General features: G+C 37.9%; 2 protein-coding genes and 1 long non-coding RNA gene across 4 annotated transcripts in view; 1 reads left to right on the forward strand and 2 right to left on the reverse strand.

Annotated features, from left to right (window-relative positions):
- Window positions 1–775: 775 nt before the first annotated feature.
- LOC114134979 (uncharacterized) lies at window positions 776–2,613 on the reverse strand. Its single transcript, XR_003593499.1, has 2 exons — window positions 2,452–2,613; window positions 776–2,260 (listed from the first exon to the last, which is right to left on the reverse strand). It is a non-coding gene; the product is annotated as an uncharacterized LOC114134979 (long non-coding RNA).
- Window positions 2,614–2,732: 119 nt separating this feature from the next.
- Window positions 2,733–14,056, forward strand: LOC114134977 (myosin heavy chain, fast skeletal muscle-like). Its single transcript, XM_028001882.1, has 41 exons — window positions 2,733–2,779; window positions 2,944–2,992; window positions 4,246–4,453; window positions 4,688–4,831; window positions 4,917–5,073; window positions 5,163–5,190; window positions 5,271–5,382; window positions 5,465–5,557; window positions 5,648–5,711; window positions 5,799–5,897; window positions 6,026–6,129; window positions 6,245–6,383; window positions 6,463–6,581; window positions 6,705–6,854; window positions 6,931–7,101; window positions 7,198–7,504; window positions 7,601–7,671; window positions 7,748–7,835; window positions 7,913–8,030; window positions 8,293–8,416; window positions 8,487–8,623; window positions 8,712–8,967; window positions 9,059–9,301; window positions 9,390–9,566; window positions 9,648–9,793; window positions 9,871–9,961; window positions 10,034–10,423; window positions 10,503–10,629; window positions 10,920–11,038; window positions 11,135–11,331; window positions 11,415–11,598; window positions 11,676–11,841; window positions 11,923–12,047; window positions 12,210–12,518; window positions 12,604–12,807; window positions 12,889–13,014; window positions 13,108–13,278; window positions 13,373–13,477; window positions 13,560–13,655; window positions 13,758–13,889; window positions 14,036–14,056. Exons 3-41 carry the CDS (start codon window positions 4,253–4,255, stop codon window positions 14,054–14,056), a joined length of 5,811 nt encoding a protein of 1,936 aa, XP_027857683.1. The 5' UTR covers window positions 2,733–2,779; window positions 2,944–2,992; window positions 4,246–4,252.
- A 4,814-nt stretch (window positions 14,057–18,870) lies between these two features.
- Window positions 18,871–25,848, reverse strand: part of cacna2d2b (calcium channel, voltage-dependent, alpha 2/delta subunit 2b) — a 39,040-nt gene continuing 32,062 nt past the window's right edge. The window contains exons 31-39 of one of the 2 annotated variants that reach the window (XM_028003334.1): window positions 25,516–25,587; window positions 25,237–25,389; window positions 25,111–25,163; window positions 24,899–24,954; window positions 24,402–24,525; window positions 24,179–24,288; window positions 23,991–24,073; window positions 23,227–23,381; window positions 18,871–20,289 (exon numbers count right to left, since the gene is read on the reverse strand). In XM_028003334.1, the coding sequence (XP_027859135.1) occupies window positions 23,268–23,381; window positions 23,991–24,073; window positions 24,179–24,288; window positions 24,402–24,525; window positions 24,899–24,954; window positions 25,111–25,163; window positions 25,237–25,389; window positions 25,516–25,587 (765 nt within the window). In that variant the 3' untranslated portion in view covers window positions 18,871–20,289; window positions 23,227–23,267. Of the gene's footprint in view, window positions 23,382–23,990; window positions 24,074–24,178; window positions 24,289–24,401; window positions 24,526–24,898; window positions 24,955–25,110; window positions 25,164–25,236; window positions 25,390–25,515; window positions 25,588–25,848 lie in introns of both variants that reach the window. The other variant, XM_028003333.1, reaches the window with a different exon arrangement.

Here is a 25,848-nt window from a genome sequence, read left to right on the forward strand (position 1 = left end):
AAGTTTGCCAAGTGCAAACAAAACCACCTTGAACTGAGGCATTGCAGCAAATATCCAAAGTTCCTTCTTGAAAACCATATTGTTCCTATAATGTTTCTACATCTATTAAATCATGGCATGGTGGGATCTATTATTTGTTTTGTAAACAGGATGTCAGACTTAAATAGTTTTCTTATTGGTTCTCATTGGTTTTCTTAAGAAAGGTTTGATTTTCTTAAAAACAGAGCAGAAAGACCTGCTCAAGTTGTCAGTAAGAATCCTCTTCAATATTGTCAATATTGATTTATTTTTCTTTATATCCTAACATCCCCAATAAATGAAGTGCACTCTTCACATGTTTCTGGTTAATGGGTGCAATTAATGGGTTAATGGGTGCAATTATAACCCAATAACGACAGAAAGAAGGTTTATAAAAAACATTTTATTGTACAATTTTTAAAAATATGCTTCTGATGCTGGATTTTTGAAAGGTAATTTAGAGAAAATGCAGAAAAAATTACTTTTCTCAGTAAAATACTTACATTGTGAATTTCAATAAAGTTGATGCAGAATGGTGGGCGAAGTTTGGAGATCAGGTGACTGTAGCTGACCAACCAGAACAAGCAAAGCTCCATCTTATCTATCAGTTATGTTTTTGTGTATCTGCAGAGCATAAATCCTATTAAACCACAGCATTATGATTTATCATTTGAATTATGGGCCCATTATTCAATTTGTGAGATAATCAAACAGCACATCACCTCACTTCTGTTACAACAAGCAACACAGTGGCAACTTTTACTTTTTGTAGTTCAATCTCAACTTTATTTCCATTGTACAATAATAGTCAAAATTACTACAGTATATTACAACAATTTCAACAATGACTCAATTGTAAACATTTTATGAAACAGTAAACGTAATAAAACATGACTGACATAATATAAATGCTTCCTTTCATTTAGTTCAAGATTTGCCTTATTTCTTAAATTACTGATGAAAATATTTGATATTTATCAAAACATTTCTCTTTAGCAGGATAAGCTGTTAAATTATATTTTCAAGTTAAAGTAAAATTGTAAGTTTTCTCCTGTGAGAATTTTAATCATCATTTTAATTAGCATTTGTTGTTTGTGTTTGTTTTTTCATATAAATTGTGCAAGATAAACACATTGTTCCCTGGAAAGGGCTAAAAACTATTTTAATCATGGTCTCAATAATTTACATCATGGAAACCATTTTTTGTGTGTAGAGGTTTGAAAGTCTTTGCAACTTTCAACTGAAGAAAAGTTAAACTATAACTCCACCACGGTTGCTGTTCTAATGAAGTAAAAACATACATTTTGTGTTACATTGTGACATAGTTTTCAATGAAACACTTAAATAGACATACCCCGCCTCTAAGTGTAATCTTATCCCACTGCCTTTGTTATACAGCCTTTGCCAAGTCACCAAATGCTGGTTATAATTAGATAATTAAAGGCTTTAGCAGGTTATTCTGCAATGTTAGAGGGATGGAGAAACTGATTTTAAAATGTATCAATTTAATCAAACCGTTAGTTAACAATTTATTGAGTTTTATTGTTTCAATTATATAATAGATTTTTGTGCAAAAACTATTTCAAATATATTTCAATTAATACCACTTTTGTGTGTTTGATATTCGATCCACTCCATGTATTCTTAGAAGAAATTAAATTGGATGGCTATAAATAAAAATATTGTTCCACTTCCTATTGTCCTTCATCCCTGCACAAATTCAATTAAGTTCAGGATACCATGAAACATGGACCTCTGTCTTTGTTTCTCTCTATCAAGAGGTATCATCATTTCCACAAGTTCTTAGATTAGCAACTGTTAGGTCCAACTCTGCTCCTTTGTCACGGGAAAGACTTGCAAGGCTCCTGCCACAGAATACCAGTGACACATGAGAGCTTCTCCACAGCTGAGTGCTGATCTTCTGCAGTGTCGGGACGCATTAAGGAGATTATACTGAAGACCAAAACAATGACCGAATTGCTAAAATTAAAAGAATTTGTAAGAATGGGGTGTGCACAAGTTTGACAAACGCTTTCTTGTGTGAGTATTGTTTAAGAACCAGCTTCCAATGAAGCAGTTTCTGTCAAGCTGTAATGGTAGCTCTAAAATAGTTCAAAGCAGGACAAATACCTCTTTTCATCATTTACTGAAGCTCATATGATAACTCATGTAAAAACATAAATTACATTTGATAGTATGTTAGAAGTTGATAACAGAAAACAAATAACTACTCTATTTATCTCTATTTAGCTTTTATATTAACAGCATTCATATTTTTACAATTTATAGCATTTTATATTTTATTTTTATTTTATCTACAACTACTACTCAGTGGTAGTTGTTATTGTGTCTTGTCTCTATGCTGAAACTGCGAAGTAATTTCCCTGCTGGGATGAATAAAGTACTTCTATTCTATTCTATTCTATTCTATACAAACATCAAATATCATTTATAAAAAGAAATAAACCACATTCTTTTGTTTAATACCAGTCTTAGTTGCATTTTAAAATCTTGCCATTGGCATCAGATGTTTTTTGACGTTAAAGTACCAGGAGTCCAAGTCGTGGTTAAACTGCTGTGTTGGTCTGTGGAGGGAAAAAAAACAACAGACAAAGCCAAGTTGAAGACATAAAAATACTCAATCAGAGGACAAATCAACATGACCAAATAGAGAAGGTGATCTGTGCTGAGTGAACACTTATCTGCCTATATAAGAAGGAAGGCAGGGACGCCTCCAAGGACTGTCAGGCAACCAGACAAGGTGAGTGAGTTGTAGGCTTTTATTAGGAGGAGGATAGCTTAAAAAATAATGCAGGCCATGGGCATTTACTGCCAGGGTGTTTGCCAGCAATTTACTCTAGATTAGTGTCTTTGCAACAGGAAGGTTTGTAAACAGTCTGCTGAGTGAGATATTTCTTTCTTCAGAATCCCTTAAAGACCACCTCCAGCTGTTCTTCTGGGTCGAGAGGAGAAGGTAAACTATTTCTGGTATCACAGCTCTACATTGTCAGGGAATTTTTTTTTAGACATTACTCCTGTTGCGATTCTTTGGTCACTAACTCAACCTGCATCTTTGTGGTGTTTCAAGTATTTAACTTGTACAACATTCATCTCATCCAGTGAATGTGCGGCATGACTTTGGATAACTTGGTATTTGTCTCTTTGAATGGCAACTACATCCCTTCATTTTCAGCAAGAAATATAATTAAAACTTAAAGCAGGTCACAATGCAGATGACTTTTAATTAATAATACATTTTTTAATATCTTTAACTGTTTCATAAACACTGTGTTTGATCAAATGCTGCCTTTTCTGATTTAAAGGCAGTGACTTCATCCTCTATGCTGCTTAGCAGTAAAATCTTTCTTACTATCCCACATTTGAAATTATATTGACAATTTCCCAATTAAAATATAGCAACATTTGTATATTGTGACTTTCAGATAACAGTTTCTTGTGTAATTTCATCTATTACCCTTGGAATAAAGAAAGTGTCATTCTCTTTTGCCTTAAAACCCAATGTGAAATCCTTAATACATTTACCAAGAAGTACAAACTGGATCATTGAAATTAACTCAATATTGTGTCCAAACGCTAGAAGAAGGAAATCTGCAGGTTTGATTTCCTCAAACTTCAAGTGTCCTTATGCATGCAACTGTCTCAAACTCTATATTGTATAGTTAATGCAGTAAGCATCGGTCCTCTGCTTTTTGAACAACTGAAACTTTAAAAATATTAATTCTACTTACATTTTTCAATAATTTAGTGAATTAGTTTTTTCTACTAATGTATATCAATCCCTTTAGTTTCCATAGTTCACAATGGATATGCACAGGGAATGAAATTTATAGTTCATTTAAGTGGTGCAATGAGTCTGACTAACAGTAACTCCTAACAGAAATCCTACATCTAAGCATCATTTCACTAACAGAGTGTGGGTAATGAGATCAATTATGTATGCTATTAAATGCTGCCATATTTAATCTTGTTTTTATTAGCAAAATGTGTCTGTTTTGCTTGAAAAAGCTTAGAATTACTTATTTGTTCATGTAATAGTGTCTGTGTGGTACCGCTCAAGCTCCAGTTGTTCTTGAATTTTTGTCACATATTGATTGAAGTATTTGACTGCATCTTGATCTTCCAGTAAACCGTCATCATGGGTGGGGACGCAGAAATGTATTAAATGTATTTCCTTGAACATGATTTTGGGAATACGTGTTTTTACAGTGTAACCATGGGGGATTCGGAGATGGAGTGTTTTGGCCCTGCGGCCGTATTCCTTCGCAAGCCAGAAAAAGAGCGAATCGAAGCCCAGAATGCTCCCTTTGATGCTAAAACAGCTTACTATGTGACCGAGCCCAAGGAGATGTACCTAAAGGGGAAACTCGTCAAGAAGGAGGGCGGCAAAGCCACTGTGGAGACTTTGTGTGGGAAGGTGGGTATCACGCTTTCCATTTCTAAATACTAACAGTTGCAGATATTTCATTACACTGTGCATCTGCAGTCAGGTTGACAACAATCTTAAGCATTTTGAATGATTTTGATGATACTGCTCTGTTTCTCTTGATAAGTCCTCTATTGAACAGCTGACATTTTATTTGCGTTCTCCAGAAAAAGTTGTGAGAACCCCATTCATCCTCTGCCTCTAACACTTTTCTGTCTTCACCAGACTATCACCGTGAAGGAAGATGAAATCTTCCCCATGAACCCTCCAAAATTCGACAAGATTGAGGACATGGCCATGATGACCCACCTCAATGAGCCCACTGTGCTGTATAACCTCAAAGAGCGATATGCAGCATGGATGATCTACGTAAGTTTTCCTAAATATATAATGTGGAAGCAGATGATGACTGCAAGAAAACATGCATCATGAATGATCCTCTGTGACCCTGCAGACCTACTCTGGGTTGTTCTGCGTCACTGTGAACCCCTATAAGTGGCTACCAGTGTACGATTCAGTGGTTGTTGCAGGATACAGAGGGAAGAAGAGAATTGAGGCTCCTCCCCACATCTTCTCCATCTCTGATAACGCCTATCAGTTCATGCTCCAAGGTAACACACTTTCTATAATCAATACATAAATACAACAGTTTCACCTCAAACATCCATCTGACATTTGTGCATCATTTTTCATCTTACAGACAGAGAAAACCAATCTATCCTGATTACGTAAGTGCCAAATATTTTGAGGCATTTCATCATTAAATGCATCGCTATTTTTTAAATTAAACTTTATATCTTCAAACCAGTGGAGAATCTGGTGCAGGAAAGACTGTGAACACCAAACGTGTCATCCAGTACTTTGCGACAATCGCAGTAGCTGGTGGAAAGAAATCTGAGCCAGTTGCTGGAAAAATGCAGGTCAATGACATTGCTAAGCAATAAAATGATACAAACACACAAACTGGAACTGTTCAACTAATGAGATGAATGTCACCTCCAGGGTTCACTGGAAGATCAGATCATTGCAGCCAACCCACTGTTGGAGGCTTATGGAAATGCCAAAACTGTGAGGAATGACAACTCTTCCCGTTTTGTGAGTTCAACTTGAAACTGTCTCTTGTTACTTTGGTGAAAGCAATCAATATCAGCATTTTAAATAAAACACTTTCCTGTTTCCACACAGGGAAAATTCATCAGAATCCACTTTGGGTCAACTGGAAAGCTGGCTTCAGCTGATATTGAAACATGTAAAACTTTCTGTTTAAGTCTTCTTATGCAGTTTTATTTATAGTTAAAAAGAGATTTTTTTAAATTGATAATGTAAATCTACACAGATCTGCTGGAGAAATCTCGAGTGACATTCCAGCTGTCTGCTGAGAGGAGCTACCACATCTTCTATCAGCTCACAACAGGCCACAAACCCGAGCTAATAGGTTAGAAACAAATGAATTCTGCAGTTACTCCACAAGTTAACAATGTCTTACCACAGGCTATTTATATAGAATAAGTTTCATAATTAGTTTATTGATATTTACAAAGATTTGCTTTGTGTTTTCTTTAGAGGCTCTCCTGATTACCACAAATCCCTATGACTATCCCATGATCAGTCAGGGTGAAATCACTGTCAAAAGCATCAATGACATTGAAGAGTTCATTGCTACTGATGTAAGAATTATTCAATTTAAAATCATCTTTAAATACATATATTATTCAAAAGTCTCCTAGAACATTTTTAAATACTTTATAAACTGATAAATGACTTTTTGTGGATTAAACACAGACTGCCATCGACATCCTGGGTTTCACTGCAGAAGAAAAAGCTAACATTTACAAGCTAACAGGAGCTGTGATGCATCATGGAAACATGAAGTTCAAGCAGAAGCAGCGGGAAGAGCAGGCTGAACCTGATGGCACTGAGGGTATAAAACAAACAATGAAGTTTCAATGTTTTCCAGATTTTGTCTCGAAGAACGTCTGAGTTGTTTTTTTTTCTTTCAGTGGCTGATAAAATCGCCTACCTCATGGGTCTGAACTCTGCTGATTTGCTCAAAGCTTTGTGTTACCCCCGAGTGAAGGTCGGGAATGAGTTTGTGACCAAAGGTCAAACTGTTCCCCAGGTGATCAATTCAGATGATATACAAATTAATGATTGCCAAAGTTTGATAAGTTTATTTTATTCAGGTACGTTCATTTCAAGTCAACATCTAAGTTAATGTGATGCATATTATGCCTAAATTCAGGTCAACAATGCAGTGAGTGCTCTCTGCAAGTCTGTCTATGAGAAGATGTTCTTATGGATGGTCGTCAGAATCAATGAGATGTTGGACACCAAGCAGTCAAGGAGCTACTTTATCGGTGTCTTGGACATCGCTGGTTTTGAAATCTTTGATGTCAGTAATATTGGGATTAACCTTTAAATCAGTGAACCAGCACAGTAAATATCTAACAGAGTCTGTCTTCCAACAGTTCAACAGCTTGGAACAGCTGTGCATCAACTTCACCAATGAAAAACTGCAACAGTTCTTCAACCATCACATGTTCGTCCTGGAGCAAGAAGAGTACAAGAAGGAGGGAATTGAATGGGAGTTCATTGACTTTGGCATGGACTTGGCTGCGTGCATTGAGCTCATTGAGAAGGTCAGCAACAAGCTCAGACATACTGACCAACACAGAGAATCATTTAGATGCCTTGACATTTCTTGACTGTAGTTATTTTATTTGCTATCTTGACAGCCAATGGGCATCTTCTCCATCCTTGAAGAAGAGTGTATTGTTCCCAAGGCAACAGACATGACCTTCAAGAGCAAACTGTATGACCAACATGTGGGAAAAAGTGCTCCCTTCCAGAAACCCAAACCTGCCAAAGGCAAAGCCGAGGCTCATTTTTCTCTGGTGCACTATGCTGGCACTGTGGACTACAATGTTCTTGGCTGGCTGGAAAAGAACAAGGACCCCCTGAATGACACAGTGGTCCAGCTTTACCAGAAGTCCTCTACCAAGCTTCTGGCTTTCCTATATGCATCCCATTCCTCAGGAGAAGGTATACATTCTTTGTTTTCATTTGCATTGCAGTCACATTTCTCAAGATGTGATGAAATACAAAACGTTTTGCTACTATTGTATTTTTTATTGAAAGGAGAGGGTGGTGGCAAGAAAGGTGGCAAGAAGAAGGGAGGTTCCTTCCAGACGGTGTCTGCATTGTTCAGGGTGAGCTTTAGGATTGTCTCTTTTTGCATTTTTATTTATTGCATTTAGTTAACTGAAACTTGTTATTTATCTTTAGGAAAATCTGGGCAAGCTGATGACCAATCTGAGGAGCACACATCCACATTTTGTGCGCTGCTTGATTCCCAATGAGTCTAAGACTCCAGGTATGTCAGTGTTTAATATATTCTGTGAGCTCTACTTGTATTCAGAAAAGTGATTTTATTCAATCTTTGTGACACAGGTCTGATGGAGAATTTCTTAGTCATCCACCAGCTAAGGTGTAACGGTGTGCTGGAGGGTATCAGGATCTGCAGGAAAGGTTTCCCCAGCAGGATCCTCTATGGTGACTTCAAGCAGAGGTGGATGAATTGTTACCTTTACAGATTCTGAAAGTGTTTAACTTAAAAGGAATTTCTCATTATTTTAACAGGTTTTCCTTTAAGATTTTTTCAAGCTTGTGGCTACGGATGCTTTGTCATTTCCATGACTGAATTTAGAACAACAAAAAAAGTATATTAACGTTGTCGAAGAGTGAAGATGCTACATGATGATATGTGGCTAGGTGGATGATAGGTTTTGAAGTTGATTGACTGACTGGATGTGTGGAATTTTTGCTTTTAGATACAAAGTATTGAATGCCAGTGTCATCCCTGAAGGACAGTTCATTGACAACAAGAAGGCCTCTGAGAAACTTTTGGGCTCTATTGATGTTGACCATTCTCAGTACAAGTTTGGGCACACTAAGGTAAAGTTATCAACACTTTTAAAGACACTACTTTATAACTAAAATTCCTAAAAATATTTTTGGTGTTCAGGTGTTCTTCAAGGCTGGACTGCTGGGAGTTCTGGAGGAGATGCGAGATGAAAAGCTGGCAGAGCTGGTCACAATGACTCAGGCTGTCTGCAGAGGATTCCTCATGAGGCGTGAATTTGTCAAGATGATGGAGAGGCGGTAATTATCTATTTCTTTGCAGAGAGTTTCAAGATTTTTAAATGGGCTCATTCAAGACTTGAGCTAAATTTCTGTTTTATTTCTTCAGAGACGCCATTTTCACCATCCAGTACAACATCCGCGCATTCATGAACGTCAAGACATGGCCATGGATGAAGCTGTACTTCAAGATCAAACCTCTGCTGAAGAGTGCAGAGACAGAGAAGGAGATGGCCCAAATGAAAGAAGACTTTGCCAAGACCAAAGATGATCTGACAAAGGCTTTGGCTAAGAAGAAAGAACTGGAGGAGAAGATGGTTTCTCTCCTTCAAGAGAAGAATGATTTATTATTACAAGTACAGTCTGTAAGTGTCATTATTTCCCTAGGTTTGCCTAATAATTATCACATATTCATCCACTGATTTGATTAACTAAAGGACTCTTGTTGGCTTTTAGGAAGGTGAAAACCTGGCTGATTCAGAGGAAAGGTGTGAGGGGCTCATCAAAGCAAAAATCCAGCTTGAGGCCAAACTCAAAGAGACCAACGAGAGACTGGAGGATGAGGAAGAGATCAATGCTGAGCTGACAGCAAAGAAGAGAAAACTTGAGGACGAATGCTCTGAGTTGAAGAAGGACATTGATGACTTGGAGCTGACTCTGGCTAAAGTGGAAAAAGAGAAACATGCCACTGAAAACAAGGTTAAACTGTGGTCTTTATTAAGGTGTTAATCTTTCCTATGGACATTTAAACATTCGAGGTCATTAAGATTTATGGAACACTTTACAGGTCAAAAACCTCACAGAGGAAATGGCCTCCCAAGATGAGGCCATTGCTAAGCTGACAAAGGAGAAAAAAGCCCTCCAAGAGGCCCATCAGCAGACCCTGGATGATCTGCAAGCAGAGGAAGATAAAGTCAACACTCTGACCAAAGCCAAGACAAAACTGGAGCAGCAAGTGGATGATGTAAGTGTTAAAGGTGTCTTTGACTACTAACCTAGTACTATAAAATATGTGTCATGAAAAATAAAACCATCCAATCATCAGCTTGAAGGCTCTCTAGAGCAAGAAAAGAAACTCCGCATGGATCTTGAGCGAGCTAAAAGAAAGCTGGAAGGAGATCTGAAATTGGCCCAGGAGTCCATAATGGATCTGGAGAATGACAAGCAGCAGTCTGAGGAGAAGATTAAGAAGTACGAATTTACAGGAAAAAAAAACATTCATAAACATTCTGCTGAGACAATATCTAACATTTCTTCCCCACCTGCAGGAAGGACTTTGAGATAAGCCAACTCCTCAACAAGATTGAGGACGAGCAGTCACTTGGAGTCCAGTTACAGAAAAAGATAAAGGAGCTGCAGGTGTGACTCCATACTTGAGAGATCATTTGAATATCCTTCAATTTTTTTTTCTCATAACCTTGTTTGTTACAGGCTCGTATTGAAGAGCTGGAAGAGGAGATTGAGGCTGAGCGAGCTGCTCGGGCCAAAGTGGAGAAGCAGAGGGCCGATCTCTCCAGGGAACTCGAGGAGATCAGTGAGAGGCTTGAGGAAGCTGGAGGAGCCACTGCAGCTCAGATTGAGATGAACAAGAAGCGCGAGGCTGAGTTCCAGAAGCTGCGCCGTGACCTTGAAGAGGCCACCCTGCAGCATGAGGCCACGGCCGCATCTCTCCGTAAGAAGCAGGCCGACAGCGTGGCGGAGCTGGGAGAGCAGATTGATAACCTCCAGAGAGTCAAACAGAAGCTGGAGAAAGAGAAAAGTGAATACAAGATGGAGATCGATGACCTCTCAAGCAACATGGAGTCCATTGCAAAAGCAAAGGTGAGGATTCTGGACATGTCCATGGACACAATCACATCATAACCAATTTGGTTTAACCAAAGCAGCTTCCTTTCATTAGGGAAACCTGGAGAAGATGTGCAGGACCTTGGAAGATCAGCTAGGTGAACTCAAAGCCAAGAATGATGAGAATGTTCGTCAACTGAATGATATTGGTGCACAGAGAGCTCGACTCCAAACTGAAAATGGTATGAACCTTAGTTTTGTTCAAGTCCAGACTGTAAACCTTCAAGTATATGCCTCTCGGTCGTACAAACTCATTTGTATAAATTTTTAAAAATCTTTTCGTATCCTGAAAGTTTTGCTCTCTCTCACTCTCTGGCAACCTGAGTGAACCACAGTCATTTTCAGAGATGTCATTTACTTTTAAATAGCTTCTTACATCTCTGTTCTTTCTCTAACTTAAACATTTCACTTTTACACAAGTGTGATGTGTTAACTAATTGTCTGTCTTGTGCTGATTAATTTTCTTGAACAGGGGAATTTGCTCGTCAACTGGACGAGAAAGAAGCTCTTGTATCCCAGCTGACCAGAGGCAAACAAGCGTACACACAGCAGATTGAAGAGCTGAAAAGGCACATAGAGGAGGAAGTCAAGGTAACAATTACTGAGAAAAAAGCTGAACAAAAATATCTTAAATTGGCAAGAGATGAGTAGTATTATCTATTAATCCTGTTCCTTTTTGGATGACAGGCCAAGAATGCTCTGGCTCATGCAGTTCAGTCATCTCGTCATGACTGTGATCTGCTCAGAGAGCAGTATGAAGAGGAGCAGGAGGCCAAAGCTGAGCTGCAGCGTGCTATGTCCAAGGCTAACAGCGAGGTGGCTCAGTGGAGAACCAAGTATGAGACTGATGCCATTCAGCGCACTGAGGAGCTGGAAGAGGCCAAGTAAGTCTAACTTTTACTCTTATGATGATGATCTGAAATTGCAAAGGATTTAAAGTTTTTTAAATCAAACATTCTCTCTGCAGGAAGAAGCTCGCCCAGCGTCTTCAGGATGCAGAAGAGTCCATTGAGGCTGTGAATGCAAAATGCGCCTCACTGGAAAAGACCAAGCAGAGGCTGCAGGGTGAGGTGGAGGACCTGATGATCGACGTGGAGAGAGCTAATGCTCTGGCTGCAAATCTTGACAAGAAGCAGAGGAACTTTGACAAGGTACAAAATCTTTTGTTTCATCAAGAATAAGTGATGCAACAAAGAAGTGAGAAAAATATTGTTTGTCATACCCTCAGGTCCTTGCAGAGTGGAAGCAGAAATATGAGGAGAGCCAGGCTGAGCTGGAGGGAGCTCAAAAAGAGGCCCGCTCGATGAGTACAGAGCTGTTCAAAATGAAAAACTCCTATGAAGAAGCTCTGGACCATCTGGAGACTCTGAAGAGGGAGAACAAGAACCTGCAACGTACGACAAATGACTGAGTTTCCACAATACAAGATTTCCTTTAGCTTGCTAAAACACTAAGTTTTGTCTCTGATTTAACAGAGGAGATCTCAGACTTGACTGAACAACTTGGTGAGACAGGGAAGACAATTCATGAGCTGGAAAAAGGAAAAAAGACTGTGGAAAATGAGAAGTCTGAAATCCAGACAGCTTTAGAGGAGGCAGAGGTAAAATTATTTTGTTCTTTAAATTGTTAATTATGTTTTGTCTACTTCATGTCTTTTTAAGTAGAGGAAAATCATCAACTCAAGACCATACTTTTTACTATTAAAACATATGTATCTGAATACTTTTCTGTTGGCATTAAAGGCTGTTTCACAAATATACAGGCCACCCTGGAACACGAGGAATCCAAGATTCTCCGTGTCCAGCTGGAGCTTACCCAAGTCAAGAGTGAAGTTGACAGAAAAATTGCAGAAAAGGATGAAGAGATCGAGCAGATCAAGAGGAACAGCCAGAGGGTGATGGAGTCCATGCAGAGTACTCTGGATGCTGAGGTCAGGAGCAGGAACGATGCCCTGAGAATCAAGAAGAAGATGGAGGGAGATCTCAATGAGATGGAGATACAACTGAGCCACGCCAACCGGCAGGCGGCAGAAGCCCAGAAGCAGCTGAGAAATGTTCAGGGACAGCTTAAGGTACAGCCAGTCAGAAAGTTATGATACAGAACCCATTTTTAAAAGTGTCTAAAACTTTTCTTAATATCTAACATTTTTAATTCAGGATGCACAGCTTCATCTTGACGAAGCCCTCAGAGGCCAGGATGACATGAAAGAGCAGGTTGCGATGGTGGAGCGCAGAAACACCCTGATGGTTGCTGAGATTGAGGAGCTCAGAGCTGCTCTGGAGCAAACAGAGAGAAGCCGCAAAGTGGCTGAACAGGAGCTGGTGGATGCTAGTGAGCGTGTTACCCTGCTGCACTCTCAGGTTTTTATCTAAAAAGTGCAGATACTACTTCAGTAAATCAGTATTTGATATTTATTTCTCATGTATGTCTCTTTATTACAGAATACCAGCCTCATCAATACCAAGAAGAAGCTGGAGTCTGACTTTGTACAAATCCAAGGTGAGGTGGAGGATTCTGTTCAGGAGGCAAGAAATGCTGAAGAGAAGGCGAAGAAGGCCATCACTGATGTAAGTCATCTTAATTCTTGTCTGTGCAAGAGGTGTCTGTCTATAAAGGGAAACTCTGGAAGCTGAAAAGCAACAAATTCCTGAAAACTTCAGGCTGCTATGATGGCTGAAGAGCTGAAGAAGGAGCAGGACACCAGTGCTCATTTGGAGAGGATGAAGAAGAACCTGGAGGTCACAGTGAAGGACCTGCAGCACCGTCTGGATGAAGCTGAAAATCTGGCCATGAAGGGAGGCAAGAAGCAGCTCCAGAAACTGGAGGCCAGGGTATTCCTTTGTTTTCTTGTTTTGTTTTTAACATAACTGTATCCCTATTTGTTATGCTCTTTGTTTTTTAACCCAATTCTTATTTATATATCAGGTGCGTGAGCTTGAGGGGGAAGTTGAAAGCGAGCAGCGACGGGGAACCGAGGCCATCAAAGGTGTTCGCAAATATGAAAGAAGAGTGAAGGAGCTCACCTACCAGGTTGGAAGCTTTTCACATTTGATCATTTTACAGATTTTCCTTATGCATGCAACACAATAAATTCATCACTTACTACCCGCAGACGGAGGAGGACAAGAAGAATATTGTAAGACTACAAGATCTGGTGGACAAACTGCAGCTGAAAGTGAAAGCATATAAGAGACAGGCTGAGGAGGCTGTAAGTCAATGGCTCAGTTCACATATCCTATAGCATGCACCATTCAAAAATAAATTTTTCAGTATTATTTTACATCACATTGCTCGTTTAATTTGTTCCCAGGAGGAGCAGGCCAACGCTCACCTCACCAGATACAGGAAGGTGCAGCATGAGATGGAGGAGGCTCAGGAGCGTGCTGACATCGCAGAGTCCCAGGTCAACAAGCTGAGGGCCAAGAGTCGGGAGATTGGAAAAGTAAGTAAAATTTACTGTCATTGAGCTAACATAGTACAAAACACTTTTGTCAACAGAAGCGATTGCTGTAGGTTTCCTTTTAAAAGGTTGCTGCAACTTTTCAGTCAGAGTTTAAGTGTTATTCATTGTTTTTTATGTACCTTTAGGCAAAAGAGTCTGAAGAATAAGCTGGAACCCTGATGGGAGAACAAATGAGAATCGTAAAATATGATTTTTCATTGATTTGCTCTCATTAAATGTTCATGAATAAATAAGTTATTCAACACATTTGTTGCCTCTGAATATTCTTTGAACAACAAATGGTTAATGCCACCAGCTGACACACACACACACATGCACACACACACGCCTATACAAATAGAGGACTTTCTATTAACTTCGAATCATTTTAGCATCTGCATTTATGCCTAACCCAGAAATTTTTTACCAAAACTTAACCATTACTAGTCTATTCCTAACCCTAACTAACCCAAACTTAATTCCTACCTTACGTCTAAAACTAACTAGCAGAGTTCAGTAGAACTGAAAAAAAGAAGACAGGGGAAAGGTCTTAACTTTCCACAAACGACCTCATTTTGTTGGTAAATGTTGTGGCGCAGTCCTGTTTAGCTATTATAAACAAACACACACACACACACACACCATCCTGCCCTTATGTGATTGTGAGTTCTATGCAAAAAGTCCCCCAAAACAAGGACCACCATGTCTTGTCAGGTTTTTGTTTATAAAAACAAAAATCTTAAATCTAAATCTTAAATTTAGTTGACATATTAAAAATCATGAATTACATTCACCCATTAACAGGTTTGTTAAATACACTTTGCTAGTATTTCAAACTGCTTTAATTCTTTGTTGAACTATAGCTTCAGGTAGTTTAAGTCCTCAGTGATTTTGGTCCTGATTGACATGACATCATCATTCAGCTGCTGCAGACTTGCACATTTGTGATATGAATCTCTAGTTCCACCGCACAATAAGGATGATCTGATAGCTTGAAACTGCAAGCACTATACAACAAAGAAAGACAGCCTGAGTTATCCAACAACAGACCAGTACACTGATTGGTGAACATGGTCACCAATCATATCCAGATAGGTGTGGCATTTAAACAACGATCATCTGATACTTAGGGGCTCAACATGTGCCAAGAAAATGTTTCCCAAACCATTATATCACCAGCAGCAGCCATACCTACTGATACAAGACCCAAACTCTGAACCCCACCAATCTGAATGTCGCAACTGAAATCGAGAATCATCAGACCAGACATTTTTCCAATCTTTTAGAGTCTAAGTTTGGCATACAGATTAGAGCCTGTTTTCCTGACAGCTGCCTCCTCCCAACACGTTAAGTCAACATTTGTGACACTCTGTCTGCTGAGTTATGTGTTATGATTAAAGTTTCTTTTCACCAAACACACATGAGGAATTCAGCAGTTTGTGAATCCCATTACGGATCTTTTCATTTCTCACTCATAAACACAGTTAAACATGGTATGCTTATTTTCCTCTAAATATAGAGAGACTCCCAAATAGCGGTTAAAAACTACAGTCACTTTTCTTCTATGTAGAGGACTTGATGTACTCTGTATCAAATTTACATATGTACAACATTTGCATTAACTAAAAAGTCTCTATTTGTTTATCCAACTATGCCCCTTCTTAATTTTAGTCTGAGTTTTTAAAACTTTGTCACGAAGAAACACATTTTAAAGGACTTAATGCACATAAATTTACTCTTTTTTCAGTTTCACACACATATACTTTAAAAGGTAATTGATGTTAAAGACATATTTTATAATGACTAAATGTAAAACTAATATTTAAAGGTAAATTTAATTTGACTTTAGACAGATAAAGTGATAGAGAGATATACATTTTACCAAGAAAGAAGTCTTCATCTCCCCTGAATTCTCCATCTGTTGTCTTTCTCATGCGGGATGTAGTGTTTGTGTGGCTAAATGGGGTCAGCATGATGTATTAAAATGACAATAAGATTCAACTTGCTTTGCCAAACACTGATGCTCTGATATCATTGCTAAATAAGTTGGCTAATGCCTACTGAAGCCATGTTAGGAAACACAATGCCTGATGGATGGAAGGTGTAACTCATTCAAATGTCACAACAGAAAGCAGATAGCTGCCAGGATGGGTGGTTTATGGAGCCTTTGAAGCCAAACATCCCATCCATTTCAAAGCTTTAAAGGTCGGTTGCCTATCGTTTTTCATCCATCTTGATACCCAAGATGAAGATAAAGACAAAGCATATTCCCATTCTGACAATAAAAACTGCCTTTTTGATTGCAGATGATTTTGATTTATCATCTGCTGTAAATTCAAAGTTTAATCCTCACAGGCTGATGGTCTCTTTGTCAAAAATAAAGGAAGTGCTGCTCTATAAAATGTACCGATAGGATAAAATTTGAAGAAGATCTTTTTCTTTCATTGAGTGAATAACAAACTTAGCATCAGGATGTTGAAGGTTTTCAGAGCTCACTTATTGCGTGTACATACTGTGCACAGTTCAAATTCATTTTATCTTATTAAGAGCAGCCTACAGCTAATGTTATTAGATGCATTTTGCCTTGTCCCTCAGTCAGTAAAAATAATAATTATTTTACTGTAAATATTACAATGATACGTTATTATAAACAAGAAAACAGTACTTTAGTGTAACCAAAACCCATGACCTGGAATATTTTTTAAGTCCTTCGCCACAGGCAAGGACAAAAATAGCCATTAAACAATCTAGATGCTCTGCATTAAGAGCCCTTGTTGATAAGCCTAAAGGCTTGAGTGTAAAATCTGCCTGAGGTTCATCCACTAACACACCGTGAAGTACATTTCCTGAGTGGGAAATAGGCACATACTCTGAATTGTATAAGTTTAACATGCACATAATTTGCTCTTTCTTTATTATTAAAATCTTAACTCAAGGTTGTGAAGACCTCTTGCACAAAAATGGGGTAAAATAAAAATGTATTTGAAAAATATAGCATAAATCAAAAACAATTCACATAACCCTACACTTTAACCTATGCTTTTTACTATGCATAGGCAGAACAATTTGTTTTATAATGTTTTTCTTTTGTTGTGCCTGTACCGTGACAGACCTAATGAGCACAAGTTAGGTCGGCAGAAATGAGAAAGTAAAGGCAGCTAATTGCAATTTGAGCAAAGAGGCTTACAAAAATGATGACTGGATGGTTTTGATTCTAGTTAAAATAATTTATACAAACCATTGTCTACATTCAGGGTTGTATTGTTGTTCAATGGAACATGTCTTACTTTATTCTGTAAAACTGTCTATTTCTTTCCTATTTTCCTGCTGGTTTTGAAAAATCATCTTTATTCAATGTTACATAAGATATATTAAATAGTTTTATCCCTTTCTGTTTTATTTTTTGCAGTACTTCTTAGTTTTCTCTATTTTTAGCATCATGTGCTCTCTGCTAAGATATTTTAAATTCAAATTTAGTCTTGGAGAGACTTCCCAGAGGACTGAAATTAGCTATGTCTTTTTTCATTACAAAGAGATCATAAGAACCCAGAGGACGGCTCACAGTTATGCCTGTTGGATGATTGTATTGTTGAGTCCCTATTTTTATCTGGAAGGCTTCTCTAGGGCCAGGAGACAAATGTGTACAATGTTAAGCTGGGAAGGAATGATTCTGTGGAGGAGTTGTGAGGCTCAAGTGACATCTACAGCCCAGGATTAGCGAGTAAGAAATGCAAGTGTTGAACAGGTTTTCACATGAAGTTCTTTTGGACTTTTTTTTTATCAGCTAATTTTATCATGTTGATGGTGATAGTTACTAACTAAAAAGGCATTAAATTGTTGAAAAATACAGCATCTAGGGAGGATCTGATGACTTAATATGAGATTGTGTTTGTTTGTTTGTTTTTTAATATCTAACTCTTCCATTGGTGCTTGTTACTGAAGTAAAAATAATTAACCAATCAGAAGTTTACATTCAGTTATTATGGGTATGAATGTACAGTATATCTAATTTACTTTGACTTGCAATGATGCATTTGAACTATTTTTCTTAGGTGGATTGTAAAACAAATGACTGGTAAACTTTCTAATGTTTATAAAATAAACCACAGTGAATCTTAAATATTTCTTTTCTTGACCAGTTCTGAATTCATTTTAAGTGGTTAGCATCCAGCATTGCCATTGTCTGGGAGACAGCCAACCCCAGTAAGTCCTTACTTGAAATTCAGCACATTGAAATTGAACAGAAATGTGCTCACATCTGTTTCTTGTCAGATGTGACAGACTGACATTTTTGGCCAAAATTAAAAGTAGGAGGTTTGTAGGAGTTAAGATTAGGGTTTCAAGCCTGAAAGTGCAGGCAATTGTCAGGCATGGTGGCAGCATCATGCTGTGGGGATGTTTTGTCATACTGGTGCATTGGACAAAGCGAAAAGAATAATAAAGGAAGAGGAAAAGCTTCAAATACTAAATGATTCCTCAGGACAATGTTTCCAAGCAGAAATTAAAACTGGTTTAGAAATGATGAAAGCAAGCTAACATGTCGTTGAAAAATCCTGACCTTTCAGCTACACTGAAAAATTGTTAACTTTCCTTAAAACCAAGTCTGTGGCAGGAAACAACCAGCTTAAGAAAGTGGTCAAATATCCGGCAAGAGCGATGTCTGATCTTATTAATAAATACAAAAAGGGAGTGGTCGAGGTGCAGTTCCTTGATAAGGAACTTTTCACCAAATAATTGTGGAAACATACAGTATGTATATATATAAAACTATGTTATATTTTAAAACTGTACAAACTCATCTTAAATAGCTTGAAATTATTATGACTTTAAAGGTCACTATGAGTGCAAGCTGAAAAAGTGACAAATAGATTAGCTGGGTAAATTATAAAGTGTTTAAAATTAATTGATCAATTTTGGTAAAATATAGCATATACTGTAATATAACAGTAAAATGAAGGTCTAATAAATAATCATTCGGGGCTGAAGTGAAAAATATCAACAGCATTTAATCACCAAAGATATAAACATTTAAATTTCTATTCCTTAATGAGACTGACAAAATCTTTACAAATTCATCCTTTATATTCTGCTGACTGAGTCACACTGTCTGTACAAAATGAGGTGGTATTGGAGACTGGCACAAAGAGAGGACATGTTCCAGAGTAAACAACGACATCAGCAAAATGAAAAGCAAAGTCACAGCAAAAACAATCGTGTTTGTTTTCCAAAACCTCTGAGGACGTAAACACACAGGGTAATTTACTATATATCAATTTAGACTCCCTGTGCCCTCACAAACTTCAAATACATTCAGTTTCTATCTGTTGTTAAAAAGTTCAAAATAAATAAACATAAAATATTGCATAAATAAAAAAAACAATACTGACATCTTATTTCTCATTAACAAAGCAAGTAGGTGGATGTCTGAAAGTGTGCCTTTGTCTTATTTTCATATACAACTTATATATGCATAATTAACATTCAGTGTTTCAAACGGAATTTTCATAGATTTTTTTTCTACATAAAAGAGATTTTCATTGGGCAGTTTGTTGCTCATAAATTTAAACTTCTCTGTGCTTTCATTTGCTGCAAAAGACCCAAATCCCCAATATGCCGTCAATCCCTGTAGGCTTCACTGAAGTCAAACTTTCAGTTTCATCTGCAGCCTCCTCTTCACGTGCAGCTTATCTAAAAAGGGTGCAGCCACAGACCTGCAGAGCTGGATGCAGACATGAATGTAAAATACTCATCAGTACCTATGTACACATATCTGTAAAGTGTCCAAAATATCATGCAAGTAAATACAGATCATTTAAAGTAAATCAATGCCTCAGTCAACATTGTGCTGTAGGCTGCAAAGTTCCTCAAACTCAGTTTCCCGTAAGTTACAGCAGACCCACAGAAGATCTTTGTTCTCCAAGTTCCCGTCATGCTATGATCCAGAAGAGATGCAAAACAGTCTGTTTTGTTTAAGTAGATATTTGTTCATTTAATTCAGTCACTCCTAACTGATATGCAAATCTTTCCAGTAGGTGTTTAACATACAAACTGAGTGTGTGTTGATGGGATTAAGTAGAAATCTAGAGTCTATTCTTTAATTTAAGACAGAACCACAGTGTAGAAATCAATGAGACAAAGCAGGACGGCAAAAAGGTTCTGTCCATCAGAGAATTTCAGGGGTTTTCTGCAGAGCGTCCGCTTGCTGTGCTTTTTCACAACTGTGCTCCTTTTAAAAATGTCAATGTCCACGATGAGCATCTTTTAATATTCCTAGGACCTTTTAAAGCTGGACTGCTTCAATTCTTCAGGGTGTCTTTCACGCTGAATGTCCACAGCTGAGATTCAATGCTGTAATCCAAAATGACGAGTGCAGCAAGGCACTGCAGGGTTGAACACCAGGCTGACAAAGAAAAACATTGGTTTACAAGTACTTTTTTGAAAAGTCTTTTAAAATACACCTCAGGTAAGTCAGCAGCCAGAAAAAAAACAACAACTTTAAAAGACAAGAGAGCATGAATCACTGCAGGAGATTCATTCTGGATTTCACCATGTGTACTCTAATCTCTGATATGTGATTTTCCTCTTCACATTGGGGAATGTTTTTTAGATTCATCAGCAAAAAAAAAGAGTTTGTATCTAAAATGTTATAACTTTGTAGTGTAATAACTAGAGTGCAGGTTGACGTGCACTTGATGTAACTATTAAAATAATGTTTTTGTTTAATCACAGAAAATCCAACCCACATATTTACTAACCTTTGCCTAAGTACTACCCAGTTATGCTGGGTTTATTGGCTGATGTTGCATTATAGGGTTTGTGTGAGATGTGAAGCTGTGTCAAAGTATTGTAGTATACCCTTGTTCTGAGGTGGTTTGAGGATAGTAAGGCATAAACGTGACCAAGCACAAATCAAAAAGCTTGTATTGGTCTAAACTCAGTTCAGAATAAAATCGGACTCCTGACTGAAGTCTCTCTTAGGGTACACATAATAAAACACAAATGTTCTGCCACAGTGAATCATGCCAAATAAAATCAAGATGTGGTTTCAACAAGCACATCATATCGACAACACCAAAGCTGTCTATAAGCTACATTCTCCATACAGAAGCATACACAAGTGCATAAATTCAAAATTGACAACATTTTGGCAATGCAAGTTACATAAAGGTGTCTCAAATGCATAAAACATGTTAGTCACACACTATCATTAATTTTATAAGTGAAACACATTGAGAATTATTCATTTCTAACATTGTATGAATGCAGAGAGTAGGAATAATACCATTATGTCAATCAATGTTGTAATTTATGCTGATGCATTGATAGTTTATTAAACCATCAATGTTTGATTCTATTTCCTTGGACAACATCTAACTGAGAGCTCATTAAAAACCCACTGAGCAGCTGTAAAGCTTTCCCATAAATCCTATTGTTAACCTTATGACAAAACAAAATGCAAAGATATTTTTTACTGATATGTATCATGAAACATATGTCATTTTTTTCATTATATCGGCTTTTCCCATGTTACAACTGTCAAGCATTGGGATCAATAACTTTGGGTGGTCAAATCTGGCTCAATTTAAAGACATACAAGACGAAAACGTGCCCTGGAGACTAGAGGGAAGTCGTTGAGGATCCTGTCATGTTTGACCCAGAAAACATTTCTCAAACTGTCTTAGCAAACCTCAGAGTTGGAGTCAAAGACACTGCAGTGAATGTGAGGTTAAGGCTCAGATCTACCATCATGTAAAAACAGCTGCAGCTGCAATAACTGAGCTTCCTGTGCTGAAGTGAGACAACACTGACAAGGACTGAACATGTAAACAGAAACAGGCACAAAGGAAATATGGTGCGTAGTTAGTTTCAAACCCATGGATGTGAAAACCGTGGTAGTAACAGCTTAGAATAACAATTAAGTAGAAAAGTGGGGTGCATCTTCATTAGCTTTAAATTCACGCAGACTTCCTAAAACTTTAGAGATAAGTTCATAGTAGCAGCTGATTTTCTCTCTTTTTTGATTGGATAAACCTTTCCTTAACACTTATTTTAATGGGTACAGTAATTTCCAGGAGTTCCAGCCTACATTAAGGGCATGTTACCATTTTATTCTTTAGCTAGATTCAATCAGCAGCTATACAGTGAAGCAGTTGTTAGTGCTGTTGTTTCACAGCAGGATGACCTTGGGTTTAAATTCTGGAATCTGTTTCAAGTTTGCATGTCTCAGTATAACTGCATCCATGCATGCAGTTATACTGTCTTACTCCCACAGTTAAAGATGATGAATGTTTGGTTCATTTGCCAAACTAACTTAATCTTTGGTGTGATTTTAGGGTGCTGTCTTGTGCACTGGCCACCAGAAATAGCCACCGGCCCCTGCAACCCTGCAAAAACCAAATGGTTAAACTGTGGCTGGATGGATGAATGTAATGTATTTTTGGTCCTGTTCATACTGAAATTATTTAAAATAATCATTCAAGATAAAATTAACATTATTGTATCTGTTTAGTTTTTTTCTTTTGTTTTTTTTCTCTGCTTGCAGAAAATCTGCTTGCAGACTTTTATGTTTAATACTTTTTCACCAGTAAAAGTTCAGCAAACTTCCACAACATGAAATCAAGTTTCTAAATCAGATTTGTTCTTTGCTCAAATAAATTTCAAAGCTTTACACACCGTTTTCCATGCATGTGATCAGTAATAGAGCTGATTGGGTATTGAAACTGACTAAATGCCAAAGGAGTCCTTTCTGGAAAGCACAAGCAACGTGTCAGAAAACAACATCTTTTTGTCTGAAGCTCACTCAGCACCTGACTGTTATATTTACACTTACAGGCTTCAGGGATGATAAATGCCTCAGATCAGTTTCTGTACAAACAACCGTAAGACAAATGCTGCAACGCTTTTAAAATACAGTACAATGTTGGAATACAGAAACTTCCCCTGTAATGGTACATTTCCATAATGTGCTTCTGACACCTTTTGTGATCTCAGTTAATTGAAAGCATATTAAAACAAGCAGGTTTATAATTCATTGTTACTCACTCCTCTTTAAGGTAAACCTTGACTGCCTCTGTGACCTTTTTTTATTGTTTTATTTAAATGTGGAAAACAGAAATAAAAGCTAATGTTCTCAACGAGGTTAAGCTGCATGCATTTGATGCATTTCCCTCCAGGATTTTGCATTTGAGCCCTCAAAAAGCCAAGAAATGAATAAGCAATAAGGCAGGAAAAAAACATCAGGGGCAGTTACAGGGCTTTCCAATCAAAGCACAACACACTGTGAGTAGTCAGCAAAAAGAAAAAATAAATAAATAAATTCATCACAGTTTGATCTGACCTTCCGTAGATCCGAGCCTAAATCCGAGGAGAGGGAACATGTCAGAGTGTTTGGATGTATGAGAGATGAAACAGAGGCAGAATGAGCTGAATGAAGAGAAGGGTTCCTATAGAGGCCTGAAATGAAGAACCTCGACCACACTCTGACGTGTTTTCCTGAGTAAAGAAAGAGAAAAACATCAAAAGAAAATCCTTCTGAATGTGTTTTCATCTTACAAACAGAATAAACAAACAGTAAAATTTTGCTGATGTTTGCAAGCTTGCAAATCCTGTTTTTGATGCATATGCAGTTAAAAAAAGGATGAGTACTTTAAAACTAGGTAGCATACATTTCCATTTTGGGTTTGAGTTAACTCACATATGCTGAGAGGAGCATTTTTTTTAGCCATATGCTGTTATGCACATCTGCACATGGAGAATTATGGAGAGAATGAACAGCAGAATATCTTGTATCTTCTGTCCTGATGCAGCCCATTCAGTGTTATGTTTGCTACTATTCAGTTTATTAACATGCAAACATTTAGCAAACTTTTAAGCTTTATCAACTGTTAAAAAATAATTTAAAAAAGGTTAAAGAACTTAAGGCCTCTTAATCCAAGTGCCATAAGAATTATTGTGATTAAAATGTCTTTAATAATGTAAAAGACTAATTTGTTACACATACAGGAAACAATTCCATGTCCTTCTCAGACCAAAATAATAAAACATTTTCTGCTTAATGTTAAGGTGAGAACTTAAAGCACAAATATAACACTTCCTACTTACTAAGGCACTGTAGTCAAAGCAGGGAGTTGGACCTCTACGATATCGCGCATTGCTCAGCAGTTCACATGGATTTTCCTCCTGAACTTTTTGCACCGAGTTAAAGAAAGCCAACTGGAAACACATTTGAAATTTCCACTTTCAGATGAGATGAAAACGGCACAGAAAGTGTGAGAGGGCAGAAAGGATACACTCCCTCTTGATCTGGGACAGTTTCTCAATCTCACAGGAGCTGCAGGGCAATGTCTCAGCCACCACAAAGAGCAAATTGGTGTTTTCAATCCGCTTTGAGTGGAACAGCCTGTGGGAGACATTGATGGATAGTTAGCCCACCTGTATCGACAGAATTGGCCTAAGAGCACAGATAGAAAGTGCACTCAAACATATTTTGATGATGCTGGAGAAAGCGCTGACCGTGAGCAGTTTCCACAGTCCTGCAGGACGTTGTAGGAGTTGGTGGTGTTTGTGAAGTAGAACTGGCTTTGGATGGTCACACAACTGCTTTGTTTTGTCTCAAAGGCATCAATAAAGATGTCATCTAAAAGACAAAATCAACAGACGCTCTGTTCTTGCATTTAAATCATTAAACATTGAACACTGAATGGGTCTGAACACTATTTTCAAGACTCTGTGGCTCAATGTGGAGAGTACTAGTCTTGGAGTCAACATGTTGAGTTCAACTTCAGCTTATTTTTTTGTGTTAAATGGTTAAATGTGGTGCTACTGTGAAGCACTTTCAAAGGTCAGTTCGAGTAAAAAAAGATCTGCTTTATCTTAACAATCCTACTTCTGGAAATAAATAGACCAAGGTGTGGTTACGGCATTGGCTACATCATGAATGAAATCCAGTAAAAACTGAGACTACATTTGTAAAATCTTTATGTTGATGGATTTCATTCAGACTGAGTCACCTTGGTGGAGCCAGCTGCTGTAAACAAGTCCATAGAGAAGCTGCTGAATCACAGACCTAGAACAGGAGCACATAAAAAAAATATGCTTATTCTATAAACATCAGCAAAATGGTAAATGTATGACTGTAAATCAACAATGAAACAGGTTCATGTGCACATCTGGACTGATATACAAGCTACTTCCAGTGTCAGTCAATATGCAAACCTCTCACCATGCCAGTGTGGACGTCCACCACGCCAAGCTCAAGACATCACCTATGGATGGCTGCAGAAACAGTGAACAGTAAGACAACAGTGCAGCTGCCTTCCATCATTTAAACCCTGTCTGAGTGACTCACCACATAGATGCCTCTCGGCGCTGCTCCAGTATGGCTTCTGCTGACCATTTCGCACGCAGACTGGTACTGGAAGGACTGTCGACGAGCGAAGATGGAGTTGTTGTAGAGCGCATACATCAGGAATGGGTCCACATCACCGAAGAAGAGGCCAATCTGAGGACAAATGTGAAAACATGATTCAATTATTTTGTATTTAAGGTTTTTGTGTCATTTTAAGCAGCAGAAAACGATTAAACATAATGTCAGATTTATTCCATCGTTGCAGAAACAAATAGCCACCTGTTTCCAGTGATCTCTCTGATTGGACATGACGAGGAAGCCGCCATCATCGATGAGATAGCACTGCAAGTCCTGCAAAAAAAAAAAAAACCCAGTAGCACCAGTTAGCTGAACTGTGCTCAGACGTTTTCATTTCTTCATTTTGTGATGTAACAGCATCAGACACTGCAGACTCTGTCTTTTCTCCCTCCATTGAAGACACTTAAAAAGTTCTTCAACTGAATGTCCTAACTGTTTTGCACTTTTTTTCACTTGCTGTCTGATATAGACCACAATGAGCTTTGGCAACTCTAGCACTGTGAAAAAGTATTTGTCAGCTTGTCTTTTTTTGTC

The sequence above is a fragment of the Xiphophorus couchianus genome, chromosome 20, assembly GCF_001444195.1.
Source record: "Xiphophorus couchianus chromosome 20, X_couchianus-1.0, whole genome shotgun sequence".
NCBI classification, from domain to species: domain Eukaryota; kingdom Metazoa; phylum Chordata; class Actinopteri; order Cyprinodontiformes; family Poeciliidae; genus Xiphophorus; species Xiphophorus couchianus.

Coding starts and splice junctions, on each gene's coding strand:
- LOC114134977 (XM_028001882.1), top strand. CDS start 4,253: ATGGGGGATTCGGAGATGGAGTGTTTTGGCCCTGCGGCCGTATTCCTT. Junction 10,424..10,502: donor AGTCCATTGCAAAAGCAAAG/GTGAGGATTCTG, acceptor TCCTTTCATTAG/GGAAACCTGGAGAAGATGTG. Junction 13,015..13,107: donor CGAAGAAGGCCATCACTGAT/GTAAGTCATCTT, acceptor TGAAAACTTCAG/GCTGCTATGATGGCTGAAGA.